Genomic DNA, 17832 nt, shown 5'->3' with positions numbered 1-17832 from the left:
CCATGGCTGATGGAGGTTAGGTCTCTTGAAATCTGGTGCCCTATCGTGGTTTATGTTTGGCTTCCTGCATTTGAAGGGGACAGAAGAGAGGAGCTGTATGATGCACCCTCCTATTTTGATTAGACCCCAGGCTGTCTTCTTTGAAAACTATGGCTCCTTTAATCCCTGCAGCCCGAGACACGTGTTGATTCGTGAAGGCTGTCAGTTGATGACTCTTCATGTGTAACTGGTTTGATCTTGTTTTTCACAGCAGCTGAGGTGAGGACAAAGCAGTGTAAACATTCAAAGGTCCTTTAACCTCTTTTAGACTGTGTTTTAAAATCTGCAAATAAAGGATAATCGTTAGGTCACAGGGTAATTCAGCAACCACCTGCGTGATAAACTGCACTCTGGTTCTCTCTCTCTCTTTTTTTTTTTTTTTAAATAACAGGCATCTGTCCTTTCTTGGCTGTTTCTTGGTCTGATTTTCAGGGAAGTGATACTCTTTTGCACCCCACCTTTCATTATAATTCAGTTTTAACATCATACTTTTGAACTGATGTCTTTCCCCCCCGCCATTCACACCCAAGCAAGTCAAAGGCCAGTGAGCTGGGGCAGGGGAGGCGATGGCAGGTCTCCTAAGGAGTGAGTGTGCAGAGGAAGCACACTGCATTAATGATGGCTGCTGCTCCTGGAGCCCCAGAGGCTCTTCAGCCTCTGGGTTGCTGCTGTTGAAAGCAACGGGAGAGGGAAAAACCTCCCTTTAGAACATTTCAGTGGAAGGACTCATGAAAAGTACATGCATTAACACAGATTTGAAATGGCTTACTAAAAATAAAAACAGTTCTGAGATTTATAAGTTAAATCTTGTTTTTATAAAAATCCCCCATAATTTTTATTTTTCCAGTTATCTGTGCCAACTTTTATATAGATTTTTTTTACCCCCAATATATAGATATTTTTTAAAGATCTTATTTATTTATTTTTAGAGAGGGAAGGGAGGGAGATAGAGAGAGAGAGAAACATCAATGTGCAGTTGCTGGGGGTTATAGCCTGCAACCCAGGCATGTACCCTGGCTGGGAATCAAACCTGCGACACTTTGGTTCGCGCTCAATCCACTGAGCTATGGCAGCCAGGGCTTTATAAGTTAAATCTTTAGGATAAAATAATTTCTTTGGGGTTTATACTTTCTGAGAGATTAGATTAATTATTACTGGTTTCCAAGAACGGATTTAAAAAAGCGTCCTAGCAAGGGAATCCCGTTGAACCACACTGGGTGCAGGGGGCGGCAGCATGCGTGCTCCTGACCGCCCTCTCCTTACAGCTCCAGTCAGTCCCAGTCATCCTACATCATCCGGAACCCCCAGCAGAGGCGCATCAGCCAGTCCCAGCCTGTTCGGGGCAGAGACGAAGAGCAGGACGATATTGTTTCAGCAGATGTGGAAGAGGTAGTTTTAACGGTTTTCATGGTGGTAGATGAGAGGCTTTTATTTGGGAGGGAAGGAGGGGGAAATGGTCACTCTAAGTTTTAGTAATAGTAGCTTGCTACTATTAAATGCGTCTGTTACCAGATTTTGGCTGTATTTTCTCATTTGTGGTTATATATCTTTAAAAATTTTTATAGTGTTTAATTTACTGGGTAATAATAGGAAATTGGAAAAATAAACTTGTATTTACTTAAGGGTTAATAGAAGAGATACTTAAAAACAGTTTTAGTAGTTTTGGGCAATGTATTTGAAGTAGAATAAATACCATGTACGTATTTTTTAGGTAAGTTTTATAACGGCAGAAATTTTTAAAAACTTACACTCCACACAATTGTTACAACTTTTAATTTTGAGGTTCTGCATATGGGCAATGATTATAAACTTTGAGGTAGGTCAACATAATTTTTGGTAGCAAATTGTAACTAGCAAATGAAGAGTTTGACTCCCTTTATTTAGGGGTCCCTGTGTTTTCATTTACCGATTGCTGCGGAGGAACACTGGCAGAGAAGTGGGTTTATATGTGCTTTAATTGCCTACAAATAAGATTCTGGTTTAGGTTGAGGTGGTGGAGGGCGTGGCTGGAGAAGAGGATCATCACGATGAACAGGAAGAACACGGGGAGGAGAACGCCGAGGCCGAGGGGCAGCACGACGAGCACGATGAAGACGGTATGCGGGCCACTTGGGAAGTTATTACTAGTATGGGTGACCCAGGCACCCTGGCTTGGAGGGCGAGACCAGTGTGGAGAAAAGCCCCATTTGCTGTAGAGTGAGAAAGATAGGCAACATGGTTTCTGCCAATGGAGTCTGTAGCGTCTTTTACAAATTTTAGGAAATAATGTGGTGTGCGTATATATACAAGTATACGTGGGAGAGAGGTGGGGAGGGATGGGTGGGCGGGCTGGGATGGGAGTAAAGGACAGAAAATTGTACTTGAACAATGATTAAAATAAAATTAAAAAAACCAAGTATACATATATAAATATATATAAAATAATTTATTCTCTTCTCCCTATTTACCACTTGGTTTGCCACTTCAGTTTTTTTTTTTTTTTGTTTTTTTTTAAATTTTTATTTTATTTATTTATTTATTTATTTTTTAGAGAGGGAAGGGAGGGAGATAGAGAGAGAAACATCAATATGCGGTTGTTGGGGGCCGTGGCCTGCAACCCAGGCATGTACCCTGACTGGGAATTGAACCTGCGACACTTTGGTTCACAGCCCGCGCTCAATCCACTGAGCTACGCCAGCCAGGGCTGCCACTTCAGTTTTTTTTTAAAGGCTTTTAGAAATTAAAATAATTATAACCAATATTAGGAGACATTTGGAAATTAGAAGAAAAGTGATCCCCAGTGCCACCCATGTACTCACAGTCTGTATGTTACTTACAGTTCTCCCCCGCACTGCCCCGTTCCTGTGCGTGTCTTAGCTACTGCATGTCTGTGTAGGAAAGTCTTGTGACTTTCTTTTTCACTTTTAATAGTCATTTTGGTCTTTTTACCACACAGCCAACTTAACCATTGTCAGTAGCCATATGATAAACTTTTTTAGAACCAGCCTTCTTGTGGTATAACTGACATACAATAAATATATCATTTTGTGTGTTTTGATATGTGTATATACCGTGAAATAGGAAGACTAGACATTTTTAACTTCCTTCCCCTTTTGCAAGCCCAGCATCTAAAACAGGTGAGAATGGAGCAGTGGACCTAGCCCAGAGCAGTGCCCACTGGCCAAAGTCCTCCTGCTCGACACTTTTTTATGTAGGGCTCTGCAGGACAGATCTGAATTGCTGTGTAAGAATCCACTGAGTACCATAATTTACAGAGGCCTCCTTTTCCTGCTCAGTAGGCAGTTACGCTCACTGTAGTGTAGTTACCACTTCTCTCGGCCCTTTCTTCCCCCTCTTCCTTAGTTCCCCCCCTTATGCTATTCTGGCTTATAGGACCCAGTCTGGATCCACAGTGAGTTTGTACTTCTTGTTTCTTATTTAAATGTGTCTGCTAGGGAGTGACATGGAACTGGACCTGTTAGCAGCAGCTGAAACAGAAAGTGACAGTGAAAGTAATCATAGCAACCAAGACAATGCTAGTGGGCGCAGAAGCGTTGTCACTGCAGCAACTGCCGGCTCAGAAGCGGGTATGTCACCTTCTCCTAGCAACTTCCTTACTGATGCTAAGGCTGTGCGTGTGTTCAGTGTGAATTTGTTAAACTGTACCCTGTGCTAGGCACAAGGGTGACTACACCTTTTTATAACTTCATCCTTTTTCCTTAGAGATGTTAGTAAAGAAGGTATTAATTTTAATGGCTTTTGCTTTTGTTTTTTTAAAATGTATTTTAAGGTTCATTTAAAAGAGTTCTTTCGTAATTAAACTATTTTAGTGATGTGCTTTGTGGACTGTTGAATATAGCCTGCTATTTAAGACAGTATGTTTTCCTGAATGAGGGGTTACACTGTCGTTTTAAATATCAACAGACTCACAATGGTTTTGGTTTTAAAAATTAAAAATTTAGGTGCAAGCAGTGTTCCTGCCTTCTTTTCTGAAGATGATTCACAATCAAATGACTCGAGTGATTCTGATAGCAGCAGCAGTCAGAGTGACGACATAGAACAGGAGACCTTTATGCTTGATGAGCCTTTAGAAAGAACCACGAATAGCTCCCACGCCAACGGTGCTGCCCAGGCTCCGCGTTCCATGCAGTGGGCTGTCCGCAACACCCAGCATCAGCGGGCAGCCAGCACAGCCCCTTCCAGCACGTCTACACCGGCAGGCGAGTCTGAAAACTTGGTATTCCTAAGGGTGCTTAATGAGTATTTTGGGAAAGTACACATGTTCAGCTAGAGAACAAATAGTTTCATAATAGTTTTCTGTTGTTTGCTGAGGTCAAATATGAAAAGTTATTTATCTAAGCTTATATATAGAAGGGTTTCTCAATTTTTGTAACATTACTACCTTAGGCTAAATAATTGTTTATAGTAATTATGCATTGCAGGATGATTAGCTACATCCATTAGCAACCCCTTGCCCTGATGTGACAACCAAAAATGTTGGCATACGTTGCCAAATGTCACTCTTTTGTGGGGGCAGTGGCAAAATTGCCTCTGGTTGAGAACATTATATTAATTCTTGTCTCCCTCATCACTCCCCTCCCTAAATTAGTGTGACTTAAAAAAAGTTTTGCTGTTACCATGTTTGCAAATGCAGTCAATCTTTTAGCTTTCTTAAATATATACAGTGCTTGAGAAACATCATTAGCCACTGACATTAGCTTATTGTGCTTGTCCTTTGTTCCTTACAGCAAGTTCAGCAGGCTTGATTTATATCGATCCTTCAAACCTACGCCGGAGTGGAACCATCAGCACGAGTGCTGCAGCTGCAGCAGCTGCACTGGAAGCTAGCAATGCCAGCAGCTACTTAACATCCGCAAGCAGTTTAGCCAGGGCTTATAGCATTGTCATCAGACAAATCTCAGACTTGATGGGCCTTATTCCTAAGTATAATCACCTAGTGTACTCGCAGATTCCAGCAGCTGTGAAACTGACTTACCAAGATGCAGTAAACTTACAGGTATGAAGCCACTGAAAAGTTACTCATTCAGATACACTTTTTGGCTGTAAGTTATGAGAACTCCAGTATAATGGGAATTAACGTTACAAATATTTAAATGTTTAAATAATACTACTATAGTAAAGTCCTCACTTAACTTTGTGGTAGGTTCTGGGACTTTAAGTAAAACGAAACCAATTTTACCATAGGCTGATTGATACAAACAAGAGTTATGTTCCTACAGCATCACATCAGTGAACTGACATTGTTTGAGGCCCTGCTGTATATCAAGTTTAACTTTATTTGGGTAGTTTAACTATTTCAGTTTGGTTTTCACAGTTTTAACTATTTTAGTTTGGTCTTCATAGAACTATGTAGAAGAAAAGCTTATACCCACTTGGAACTGGATGGTCAGTATTATGGATTCTACTGAGGCTCAATTACGTTATGGTTCTGCATTAGCATCTGCTGGTGACCCGGGGCATCCCAGTCATCCTCTTCATGCTTCTCAGAACTCAGCGCGGAGAGAGAGGATGACCGCACGCGAAGAGGCTAGTTTACGGACTCTCGAAGGCAGACGGTATGAAAACCTTCCTTCATGTTTATGTTTAGAAAGAACCTCATATTCTAGAAAGTTTTTTTACATCAGACCTTGCTCTGTTGTGGAGGGAGTGAACGCCTAATGTTTCTATTTTTTAAATTGTGTAGCTGAAGCAAAACAAATTAGTTATAATCCAGGCTATTTTTTAAAAAATTCATTTGTATTATAGGAATCTAATACTAAATATGTGGTCATTTTTGAAGGAGTTGGTTTACATCCATGTCTTCTTATTTCCAAGGGCCCCCCTCTCCATTTCCCCCTTGAACGGCATATATATTCACGGAAAGACTTATTTTGACCATGATTAAATACGCATGTGGTTTGTACTGGGGAGGGGGAAAGTCTGTATAATTACCAATGCTGCTCTGTGGTTTTTCAAATCACATTTCTTTTACCTGCTGAATCATAAAGAACATTTTGTGGATCTGTTGTTTTCTACTCAGTTACGAGACAACCGTTTTCAGGACTAGGCATCAGGTTGAACACTGGTCAGCAGAACAGTGGCAGTGCCATATGGTGAAAGTGCCGTATGGTGAAAGTGCCGCACCTCAAGTCAGAGTCCTGGGGTTTGGTTCTAGCTCTGGCTCAGGGTCCGAGGCTTTGCTTCCTGGGCTGGGGGGCGGGGTGGACCACAAAGAGGGAAAGACGGGGTCTAGGAGACTGCCTAGGAAACTTGACAGGACCCACAGTGGGAGCCTACAGGAGAGGTGTAATAGTTTCTGAACTACAGTGGGGCAATAAAGGTCAGGAAGGGGAGAGAGCAGCTTTGAACTCAGGTGAGTAGAGTTGAGGGCCTTGCTGTGAGGGATGGAGCAAAAAGAAGCAGAAATTACTTTTAGATTTTTAGACTTCAATTTTGAATAACAGGAAAATAAAGAGAAAATCCTAGAGGAGTAGAATGAACACACATACTTGCATTTTGCACTTGTTGAGACCTGGGAGAGAATGCAAAACGGAATGCCTGGCAGAGCCATCTGGAGCAAAGATAGGACTTGGGAGGCGTCAGCTTTCCTGCCCTAGGAAGCCTGCTCCACGAACATGCACGCACCTTGTTTTCATTAGGCCAGTCTGCCCTGAAGAACGGTTTTGATCAGATCTTTTCTCTTGTTCTCGCTGTTAATATAACAGCTTTATTGAGATACAATTAATATACCATATAATTCACCCATTTTAAAGTATATAGTTCATAGTTTTGAGTATATTCAGAGCTGTGAACAACCATCACAATTAATTTTGGAATATTTGTTGGTGTACACAAGAAACTCTGTGCCTATTAGCAGTCATCCCTCCCATTTTCTCCTACTTTCCAACCCTAAGCAACCAGTGATTTCCTTCTCTCTGTCTCTGTAGATTTGCCTATTCTGGACATTGCACATAGATGGAATCGTATATGTGGTCTTTTGTGTCTGGCTTCCTTTGCTTAGCATGATGGTTTTAAGGTTCATCCATGTTGTTATGCAAAGAGCTGAGGCCTGAGAAAAACCTTGGCAAACTGCTTGCCAGTTCCAAAGAAGTGACCCAGAGGACTGGCTCTGAAAGACATGGGCTTGTTAGGAATTAATGCGTGCCCTGGTGGTGGCTGGCCAGTGAAGTTTTCTGCAACACAGGCTTTCCAGCACAGGGTTACAGAGAGTACAGAAAACAAAGCTGTTTTCTTTGTTTCCTGCCCCAGGATAGGGCGTGGGAAGGGGGTAAGACACTTGCTCACATGCAAGCTGTGTCAGATCAAAACACTAGCTGTTTTTCAGTTGTTTAGGGTCCAAGCTCACATCTATAAGCAGTTTCTCTCTGGCTGTTTCTTGACCAGTGAGCTGGCCAGCTCACAAGGTCAGTCCCGCAGTCCACTTACAGATGGTGTCTATCGTATTTTCACAGAACAACAGCTTGTTCTGTGGATATATCACCTAAGAACTTATTAGAAATGCAAATTTTGGGGCCTTACCCTAGACCTGCTGAAACTAGGGGCGGGGCCAACTGTTTTACCAAGCCCCCAGGTGATTCTGATGGATGCTGAAGTTTGAGACCCTTGTCTTAGGGAAGGAGCGCTGCTGGAAGGAGGATTCCAAGGAAACTGGGATTCCTTTTCTGTACAAAAGATCTAAAGTAGAGCCACGGCCTTCATGGGTTTTTATTTATGGATAGTCTGAGTGCTTAATTTTGCATACTTATGATAGTGGCAGACTTCATGTTTGTGTTCTTTTTATAATCACTTCCATTTCATTTTATTTCTATAGACGTGCCACATTGCTTTCTGCCCGCCAAGGAATGATGTCTGCTCGAGGGGACTTCCTAAATTATGCTCTGTCTCTGATGCGGTCACATAATGATGAGCATTCTGATGTCCTTCCAGTTCTGGATGTTTGCTCACTGAAGCATGTAGCGTATGTTTTTCAAGCCCTTATATATTGGATTAAAGCAATGAATCAACAGACAACATTGGATACACCTCAACTGGAACGCAAAAGGTATCCATACTTGCCACGAGGTTGGTTTAAGAAATACTTACTTGCTCAGTGTGGTCTTCATTAGTACATTGTTGACTTTTGGAGTAAGGAGAACAGCATTGCAAAACATAAATAGTGCAGGAACATATTGTGTAGGAATTGTGGGCTCGAGTGTATCCAGCCTTTCACCATAGCTGCTACTTCTCACTTAAAACAGGAAACCTGAGAATTCAGTTAAGCTTTATGTTTGAGACAGTTTGACCTGGTAGGTCATCTTTTCCATTAGAATTTATGTAACCACTCACTGTTTCTTGGTGTGATTAGCTTTTTACTTCTGTTTAAGTCTATTTTGTAATTGTAGTACATTTGGCTGGTTAGTCTACTGTTCCCAGAGTCTGAAACTTTATCACAATGTTTGAAATTGGTTGAATACTTAACAGACCTTTTCAGTGTTTTTTGCTTGTAGTTCCCATCATCTTTGCTTCTGTTCAGAGTAGACACATATTTCATGTAAAATGAATCGTTTGTCTTTTTAAAGGACGCGAGAACTCTTGGAACTGGGTATTGACAATGAAGATTCAGAACATGAAAACGATGATGACACCAACCAAAGTTAGTGCACAGAACAACCGCTAGTCTGCTTCAAGGAATGGCTGCCTCAGTAGTTCCCGTCAGGCTTTTTAACTTCATTATTTTCTGTCTGGGTGGGAATTTCTCTTTTCTTCTCTATGTCCCATTTCTTGCCTTTTCTGTCCACCTTTCCTTATACATTCTTGCATTATTTGCTTCATAAATAAGGATCATTAAAGGAATGTTAGGAACTTTCCAACAGTTTTTTCTGCATAATCTTTGTATTTCTCCTATACATTTTTCCTAATTTGAGGTTTACCTTTACTCTTAAGTGTGTAGGCATTACATTAAAATCTTAGCAGACTATTTATTTTTTAATAGAAATTTTTTTACATTAATAGTTTATTTATTAATTTTTAGAGGGGGAGAGAGGGAGCAAGTGAGGGAGAGAAACACCAATATGTGGTTGCCTCTATGTGACCCCCAACTGGGGACCTGGCCTGCAACCCAGGCATGTGCCCTGACTGTGAATCAAACCAGCTACCCTTTGGTTTGCAGGCTGGTACTCAGTCCACTGAGCCACACCAGCCAAGGCTGTTTGTTAATATTGATGCAAAATAGATTTAGTCAAGAAAATGAGGAATATCAATTATAACTCCAAAATGTCAAACTCTGTGACAGTTAATGCAATAAAAAGAAAATACTCCAAACTCAAGAAATTTTTAGAATCTTCTATAGTCTGTAGTTTTCAGCTATTATTTCAAGTGGAATTAAAATTTTTAAAAAATGAGGTCCGATAGTCCACTTGACTCTCATTATAAGCTAGACCTTTTAGTCAGCCCCGGAAAAGACAACTGACCTAACTGCTGGTAGATTTTGAGAACCTAGCCACCGCGTACAATGTCCTCACAGCACACTTTAAGCACCACTCAAATGAACGCAAGTTGGTGAGCTGACTTCCTATCAGGGTTCCTAAATGCCCATAGATTTCCTTGTTTATCTTCTTATGGAGGAAGCAGAACTTACAAGTGAGCAAATGCTCAAATTTCAGCCTTTGACCATCCCCTCTTTTTGGAGTCATGTGTGAGCCAGGTCCTGAATATGCTCAGGAATCTACCTATATTCAGATCTCAATCTCCAGAGAGATAAAGGAGAGGCCATGGGAAACTTCCGTTTAATACAAAGTGGAGCAATATTTCTTACAGCCAGTATTTTTTTTTGGCAAATTTTTATTGTTATTTAAAAGACGTAACATAAAATTTATTATTGTAACCCTTTTAAACTGCTAATATTTTAAGTCATCACTTTAAAATATCAAAATTTTGGACCATTAACTGGTTTTCGAGTGGCATTCAAATTTATAAAGTGGTAATGAGGATTTTGGATTGAGCAGATTAAGGTATATTTTTTATCCTTTCCATTAATTAAATGATTTTTCTAAAAACCAAACCTTTTCTCTCTTTATGTTTAGGTGCTGCTTTGAATGATAAGGATGATGACTCTCTTCCTGCAGAAACTGGCCAAAACCACCCGTTTTTCCGACGCTCGGATTCCATGACGTTTCTGGGGTGTATACCCCCGAATCCGTTCGAAGTGCCTCTGGCTGAAGCCATCCCCTTGGCTGATCAGCCACATCTGTTGCAGGTAATTCAAAGGAACTAACTGGTCTTTAAGGTTTCTTTTTAATTGACTTTATTTTTTCAAGTGTTCGATGTAACTAGAATATTTCTGCTAAAATTCCAGCCAAATGCTAGAAAGGAGGATCTTTTTGGCCGTCCAAGTCAGGGTCTTTATTCTTCATCTGCCAGTAGTGGGAAGTGCTTGATGGAGGTTACAGTGGATAGAAACTGCCTTGAGGTAAGATAGTAAAAATCTTTGTAATACAGTATTTGTGAATGAGCACTTGTCCCCAGCATCCAGGTTTTTTGGAAATGTAGTAATTCAAAATATTATATTTCTCCAAATAATGGAAGTACCAGAAATTCCTGTTTTATGACAATAAAAGGAATTCCAGCTGTTTCATTAGCGTGCTGTGAGACGACTTCACTGTGTCAGGCTGCTTCATCTGTGAAACGGTAGTTTTGTTACGTGCTCTCCCTACTTCATGGAGTTGACTGTTGTGATGCTCTTGAAAATGTGTTTATATGTGTATATAAAAGTACACATTTTATATATATGAGCACGTATAATATTATCTTGAAACTTCTTTTTTGCGTCTGGAATGCAAATAAATAACAGCAGTAATTATTGGATAATTCTATTTCCTGGGCATTGTCTCAATCTTTATAGCCATGTTGGGTAGAAAATATTGTTTTCTTGATTTGGTGGGTAATATAAATTGAGGTTTGGGGAAGATTTAATAAATTTCATGTGGGAATGTCTGTCATTATATAGCTAAATAAAAGATCTAGGTTTTAGATAACAGTCTGATTTGAAAGCCTAAAATTTTTACTATTTACTATTTACTATTTTTACTTTACTGTTTCTCCAGTGAAAAGGTAATAACATGCTTAAGAGCAGGGATAGAAGAAATTTAGTTGAATAGAATATTTTATTATCTTAATGATAAAGGGAAAGTTTGAAAGTGCAAAAGAGATGTAAGCAAACACAGATGTTACAAAGATTCTTTTAAAAGTTCCTGTTGGCTGCTGTGGTAAATGCACTGGAATTGGTGGTCAGTTTTTAAGTGTGTAACTTTTAAGTGTAAAAATTCACAGGTTCTTCCAACTAAAATGTCCTATGCTGCCAATTTGAAAAATGTAATGAACATGCAAAATCGGCAAAAAAAGGAAGGGGAAGAACAGAACATAGTGCCAGAAGAAGCCGAGAGTTCAAAACCAGGGCCATCTGCTCATGACCTAGCTGCGCAGCTGAAAAGCAGTTTGCTGGCCGAAATAGGGCTGACCGAGAGCGAGGGGCCGCCGCTCACGTCTTTCAGGTATTTGTTAAGTGAAGACAGTTTTTCTGTTGTATTACTTTGAGGCTATTATATGATTGAGAATTTTTATTTATATACTTCATAATTTTATTTGAGTTGTATATAATAAAATGAAATGTTTTTGTGTTCTGATACATTATAAGCAGATATTTAAGTAATAAATATGGGTTTTGGCGGCTTTTTGTGACTGTTGTCATTGATTGGCATAATTTTCTCCTTGCTATTTAGGAAATTCTAGCACTATGTTTTTAATGTTTGGTAATAAGTTAATACATACACACACACACACACACACACACACACACATATCTGTCAGATAGCCAATTATAGATTTGTTATCAGCAGCTCAGCTAAGGGGCAGTGTCAGAGTAACTAGAAAGAAGTTTCTAGATTTGTGGCTGTCACATTCACTTCAGCTGTTTTGCCAGGTCCACAGTTGGTAATTCTCTTTCAAGAGGTAGATTCTTTGCTTTGCCAATAAAAATTTGCCAGCATACACTGTGGCTCAATATGACTCATCACCAACTGATTTGTAGAGTATCTGCTTCATGCTGTTTTTTGCTTAACATAATGTCAGATTATATTTTTGCTTAAGAGGAATTAAAGCTGGTTTAGGAAATTCTATACACTATACGTGGTCTAAAAACCATAAAAGGCGAGGAAGAATTATGGACTGGGCGGCCCAAGTGTCCTAGAAACAGCTTGCCTTGGGCCGAAGTAGTTAGAGTGGGTAGAAGCAGGTAGACGGACAGAGAGAAGTGCGAGAGGGAGGGAGACGAGGCAGAAAGCTGTGGTTAGTTCTGTGCTAGCAGTAAAGGGTGGGGGTGCAGCTGAAGCAGAGTACTGCCTTTCAGGACAGAAAGAAAATCATGGAAAGGAAGAGAAGCTCTGCAGGACTGGACCCCTCTGGAGGAACTGGGGGGGAAGAAAAATTAGAATTGGTTTCGTGTGCGTGCAGTAGGGAAGTAGATGTTACTACGGAAAGAAGTCAGGAGGCAATATCATTGCAGTGAGAGGCCATGTTCAGTTTTACCGTTTTGACTTTGAGTATCATTGGAGTGACTATATCAGTGCGGTGGAAACTCTGGCTTATTGTGGAAGTGTGAAGTAGAGAGGGGTCTGAGAGTCGCCTAGATGGAGACAGACATCGTACTTGAAGGAGAGGAGGTCAAATGAAAGATGAAGACATGAAGCAGCCTGGGTGTATATCGTTATATAAAGGACAGAGGGGAAAATGGAGTAAATAGGAGATGTCCTATGAGGAACGAGTAGCTAGAGAAAGTTCTCCACTAGAGAAGATGTGGTTTGCAGTATTTAAAACCTCAGAAAATTAAAAGACCAAGTAAATTACTGTCATCGGCCAAAAGTCAGAAAGTTTCAGAGTTGGCTAAATGACTTTCCACTCTCCCCTCAACCCCCCTTCAGGCCGCAGTGCAGCTTCATGGGGATGGTTATTTCCCACGACATGCTGCTGGGACGCTGGCGCCTTTCGTTAGAGCTGTTCGGCCGGGTGTTCATGGAGGACGTGGGAGCAGAACCTGGATCGGTACGTATGTTCAGCACTTTAAATTCTTCTTTGTCTATAAGAACATATTTCAGAGAATAATTTTGTCATGCATTTTTTTTAAGATCCTAACCGAATTGGGTGGTTTTGAGGTAAAAGAATCAAAATTCCGTAGAGAAATGGAAAAACTGAGAAATCAGCAGTCAAGAGATTTATCACTAGAGGTAAAGGTATTCAGATTTTCTTATACTATACGTATAGTATGCCATTTATGAAAAGTATAAAAACAAAAATTAATAATCTTGTTTAGGGATATGTGCTGTGTAATTCAAAGTTTAAAGAAAATAAATGGTAATTACCAAACTTAGAGTAGTGGCTATCTCTGGCAGTTAGTTTCCGAGCATCCTCTGGGGATGATCAATGAGGTGTTTTTTTGTTGTTGTTGTTTTTTTAAGTATCATTATGAAAACATGGATTTAAATGTTTTGGATGTGTTTCATGTCATTGGGGATATTGTTCCAGCTGATGCTGAAATAGTCTCTTTTTTGGCTAGTAGGAGTCTGGTTCCTTTTTGGCTCCTCAGTCCTTTTGACATGACTCCAGTAATCTTTGATAACTTGCTTAGTTTCCCGTATGTCTCATCAAGTGTATTTCCTGTCACAGACTTACTTAGGACAGCCATTTCTTCAAGAAGCCCTGCTTGCTTTTAGTAGGGAATTGTATTCTGAATTGTATTTGTAATCTAATTTGGGTTGCTCCCGCCTCTTAGATTGGTCATTGCTTCTAGGTTTTTTTAGTGGAGAGAGGAAGGAAATGCTCCTTATAAAAAAAAAGAAGAAAATTACCTCATAATTTCATACTGATAATCTCAATCAAATTACAGATGAAGGACCGCAAGGTTGTTTTATTTTCACCTTAGTCTTTTATTTCCTTTCTTCCAAACTGGATACCCAGATTCCCAGCAATGCTAATGAAACCCCTTATTGCTTTTCTCTCACAGCACACACACACAACAGTCTTAGAATCATAAGGTCAACACTACCACAAAAGGATTGTTGAAAATAGCTTAAGATTCACAGTTTTTTTGCCCTTAGAGTGTATTCAGTTGGAGATGTATGGTCACGTTACTTTATTTTAAAGTTAATTGAAATAATTTGTATCTGTGTGGTTTTTGCTACTATCTCCATAAAATTAGGACATTTTGTTTCATTTTGCTTTCAGTTTTTAGGAATTCCTTTTTCCTTTTTTTAGTTGAGTTCTTTTATTTCATAATTAATGTAAAATTTCTACAGTGTTGCAAGGTCAATTACACAAAGAAGAAGTATGTATTTGGAGAAACCTAGTTTCCATTCCTATTGTTTCTTTACAATGTACTCTACCCTTCAAGGCCTTTCTTTTGTTTCATTTTGTTTTCCTTTTAAATTATATTTTATTGATTATGCTGTTACAGTTGTCCCAAATTTTTCCCCTTTGCCCCTCCCCTGTGGGAATCCCCACCCCTTTGTTTATATACATGAGTCACGCTTGTAAGTTCTTTGGCTACTCCATTTCCTATACTGCACTTTACATCTGTAGACTTACCTCATGGCTATTCTGTAACTACCTATTTGTACTTCTTAACTCCCTCCCATCTGTCAGCCATCAAAACGCTCTCTGGGTCCATGATTCTGTCCTTGTTCTTGTTTGCTTAGTGTGTTATTTATATTTTGATTGAACTGTTGATAGATTCGTATGTATTTATTATTACCATTTTGTTGTTCACAGTTTTGATCTTTTTCTCAAACAAGTCCCTTAGTATTTCATATCATAATGGTGTGGTGATGATTAACTCCTTTAGTATTTTCTTGTCTGGGAAGCTTTTTATCTGCCCTTCAATTCTAAATGATATCTTTGCTGGGTAGAGCAAGCTTTTCATGACTTTGAATATTTCTTGCCAATCCCTTCTAGCCTGCAAATTTTTTTTTGAGAAATCAGATAACAGTCTTATGGGAACGCCCATGTAGGTAACTAACTGCTTTTCTCTTGCTGCTTTTAAGATTCCCTCTCTGCATTTAAGCTTTGGCATTTTAATTATGGTGTGTCTTGCAGTGGGCTGTTTGCATCCATCTTGTTTTGGACCCTGTGCTTCTTGGACTTGCATTTCTATTTCCTTCACCAAATTAGGGAAGTTTTCTTTCATTCTTTTTTCTAACAGATTTCCAGTTTCTTGCTCTTTCTCTTCTTCTGTCACCCCTGTGATGCTGGAACACTTGAGGTTGTCCCAGAACCTGTGTACACTATCTTTGTTTTTTGGACTCTTCTTCTCCTTCTTGGTCTTTCTTTTTTAAGATTTTATTTAGTTATATTTAGAGAGAGGGAGGAAGAGAGAGCAAGAAACATTAATATGTGGTTGCCCTTCACGTGCCCTGCACTGGAGACCTAGCCCACAACTCAGGCATGTGCCCCGACTGGGAATTGAACCAGCGGCCCTTTGGTTTGCAGGCTGGCATTCAATCCACTAAGCCACAGCAGACAGGACTCTTCTTGTGGTTCTTAATTGGTTGTTTTTTTGCTTTCTTATGTTCCAAATCACTTATATGATTGTTGGCTTCATCCATTCTACAGCTGATTTCCTGTAAATTGGTCTTTATTTCAATTAGTGTATCCTTCATTCCTGACTGGTTCTTTTTTGTGCTGTTGAGGCCCTCACTAAGTTCCTTGAATAACCTTATAACCAGTGTTTTGAATTATTCATCTGGTAGATTGCTTATCTCCATTTTGTTTAGTTCTTTCTCTGGAGTTTTAATTTGTTCTTTTCTTTTGGGCCACGTTTCTTTGTCTCCTCATTTTGGCAGCCTCCCTGTGTTTGTTTCTTTGTGTTAGGTAGAGCTGCTATGGCTCCCCCTCTTGGTAGCGTGGCCTCTAATGTACTAGGTGTCTGGTGGGGCCCAGTGACACAGCTCCCCTCTCATCGAAGCTGATTACTTGAGGTGTGCCCTTTGAGACATAAAATATTACGTGCTTTAGAATGTTGTTTATTTGGAATGTATAAGTTTCTGAGAACCCAGATCACTTTGTAATTATTTAAATTGTCAAGAAAAAGCTAAAATCAGATTTTCAGAGTTTACATAGAAAGTTTTCAGGGTGGTTTCCAACACTGAACTCACTCCTTGCTGATGTGTTTCAATAGGTCGATCGGGATCGGGACCTTCTTATTCAGCAGACCATGAGGCAGCTCAACAATCACTTTGGTCGAAGATGTGCTACAACACCAATGGCTGTGCACAGAGTAAAGGTCACATTTAAGGATGAGCCAGGAGAGGGCAGTGGTGTAGCTCGAAGTTTTTACACAGCCATCGCGCAAGCATTTTTGTCAAATGAAAAACTGCCAAATCTAGATTGCATCCAAAATGCCAACAAAGGCACTCATACAAGTAAGTACTCTATGGGCAACAAGCATCATACAGATCTTTCCTTGATTGATTGAAACAACGATAATTGTGGTTATATATGTACTTTCATTCTAGAGTGTGACTTAATCTTGTTTAAAGTACTCTGAACCACAGATTAGCACTTTTGCTGTTTTACTGCCACATTTATTTTCCTTAATCTTTATGTTTTTGAGTTTCTCATCTCAGTTGTTCTAGGTTTGGGAGTGGAGTTTATAAGATCCATGGAAATATAAATGTTCACCAAGCAGACTGCAGTATTTTCCACTCCTGTGTTATATTGGTACAGATACCTAAGAATAAAATACTGTTCTCTAGGGCAGCGCTATTAAAAGTATGATTTGTAGAGTTGCTACCCGTTCCTAATGAGATAATGAAGCCTGCAACCAAATGTAAATTGGTTGATGATGTGTCACTAACCTCACTGTTTAATAGAGCAAGACTGGTTTTTGATAGTAAGATTTCTATCGACATTATGGTGCAAGTTCTTTACTTCCTTTGGGGATCAGCACTTTGGGATTAGAACCCTTGCCTAATTTTCAGGATTACAATTAGCAAAGTAAAATGTGTGTGAAAATTATAAAAGCCTTAAATAGGTGATAATTGGCATTCATGTAAAGTAGGGGCAGAATAGTTTCAGTTTTGTAGGTTGATGAATAAAGTAATTGAGGGAGAGGGAATTACTAAGGAAATCCTGTATTTTACCTAGACTATAGATAGATAGTCAAACCTCGGTTCTCAAATGTTTGGGTTCTCAAACAATTCAGTTCTCAACCAAGTTGTTCACGGAAAACAGTGTCTCTGTTGTCTAATAAAACGCCAGGTCTTGATTCTGTACCCAACAGTCCTTTCACGGTGATACTTGTGGGATCAGTCACACGTTTCGCAGTTGACAAGATTCGGTTTTCGAACAAATTGCTTCTGAAACAGTTTTCTGGAACAAATTAAGTTCAAGAGCCCAGGTTCCACTGTGTTTTATTGTGGTGCTGTAAAACCACTATTGTGCAGGCTGAGTGAGCTCTAGAAAGGATTGAGTGTGAAGAGATTTGGGCGCATACCCCAGCCTCACATCATTAGTTTCACCATCTGACTTTCTTTAGTCTTAAAAGCAAGTACCAGTAATACAGAAGAGATTCAAATATGGTTCTAATGCTGTAAGAAATCTCAGCATTATTTATGGTGAAAGTAACATAACCCTGGTTGCTACATATTGTTCCACAGCTTTGACATGACAAGGGGAAAATTCATTAAACACTGAGTGAACATCCAGTGCATGCTAGATACGTTAGGGGGAGTGAAAGAAAGGCACCAACCTGGATGGTAAGGAAGATGA

The 17832-nt window shown here is 39.7% G+C and overlaps 1 protein-coding gene across 6 annotated transcripts in view; it reads left to right on the top strand.

The window, feature by feature from the left end:
• UBR5 (ubiquitin protein ligase E3 component n-recognin 5) overlaps positions 1–17832 on the top strand; it is a 124287-nt gene that overhangs the window by 90817 nt on the left and 15638 nt on the right. For 4 of the 6 annotated variants that reach the window (XM_045860998.1, XM_045860996.1, XM_045861000.1 and 1 more), the window contains exons 35-48: positions 1305–1428; positions 2024–2135; positions 3474–3605; positions 3981–4238; positions 4767–5035; positions 5383–5594; positions 7850–8080; positions 8598–8671; positions 10101–10273; positions 10373–10486; positions 11347–11567; positions 12993–13113; positions 13197–13301; positions 16241–16484. In XM_045860998.1, coding sequence (XP_045716954.1) covers positions 1305–1428; positions 2024–2135; positions 3474–3605; positions 3981–4238; positions 4767–5035; positions 5383–5594; positions 7850–8080; positions 8598–8671; positions 10101–10273; positions 10373–10486; positions 11347–11567; positions 12993–13113; positions 13197–13301; positions 16241–16484 — 2390 coding nt within the window. The remainder of the gene's footprint in view (positions 1–1304; positions 1429–2023; positions 2136–3473; positions 3606–3980; positions 4239–4766; positions 5036–5382; positions 5595–7849; positions 8081–8597; positions 8672–10100; positions 10274–10372; positions 10487–11346; positions 11568–12992; positions 13114–13196; positions 13302–16240; positions 16485–17832) is intronic. The other 2 variants (XM_045860999.1, XM_045860997.1) reach the window with 1 other exon arrangement.

Source organism: Phyllostomus hastatus, unplaced genomic scaffold, assembly GCF_019186645.2.
Source record: "Phyllostomus hastatus isolate PE091 unplaced genomic scaffold, TTU_PhHast_1.1 phas_scaffold_21, whole genome shotgun sequence".
Lineage (NCBI taxonomy): Eukaryota > Metazoa > Chordata > Mammalia > Chiroptera > Phyllostomidae > Phyllostomus > Phyllostomus hastatus.
Note: the sequence above shows the minus strand (reverse complement) of the source record. Positions and strands in the feature narration are given on the sequence as shown.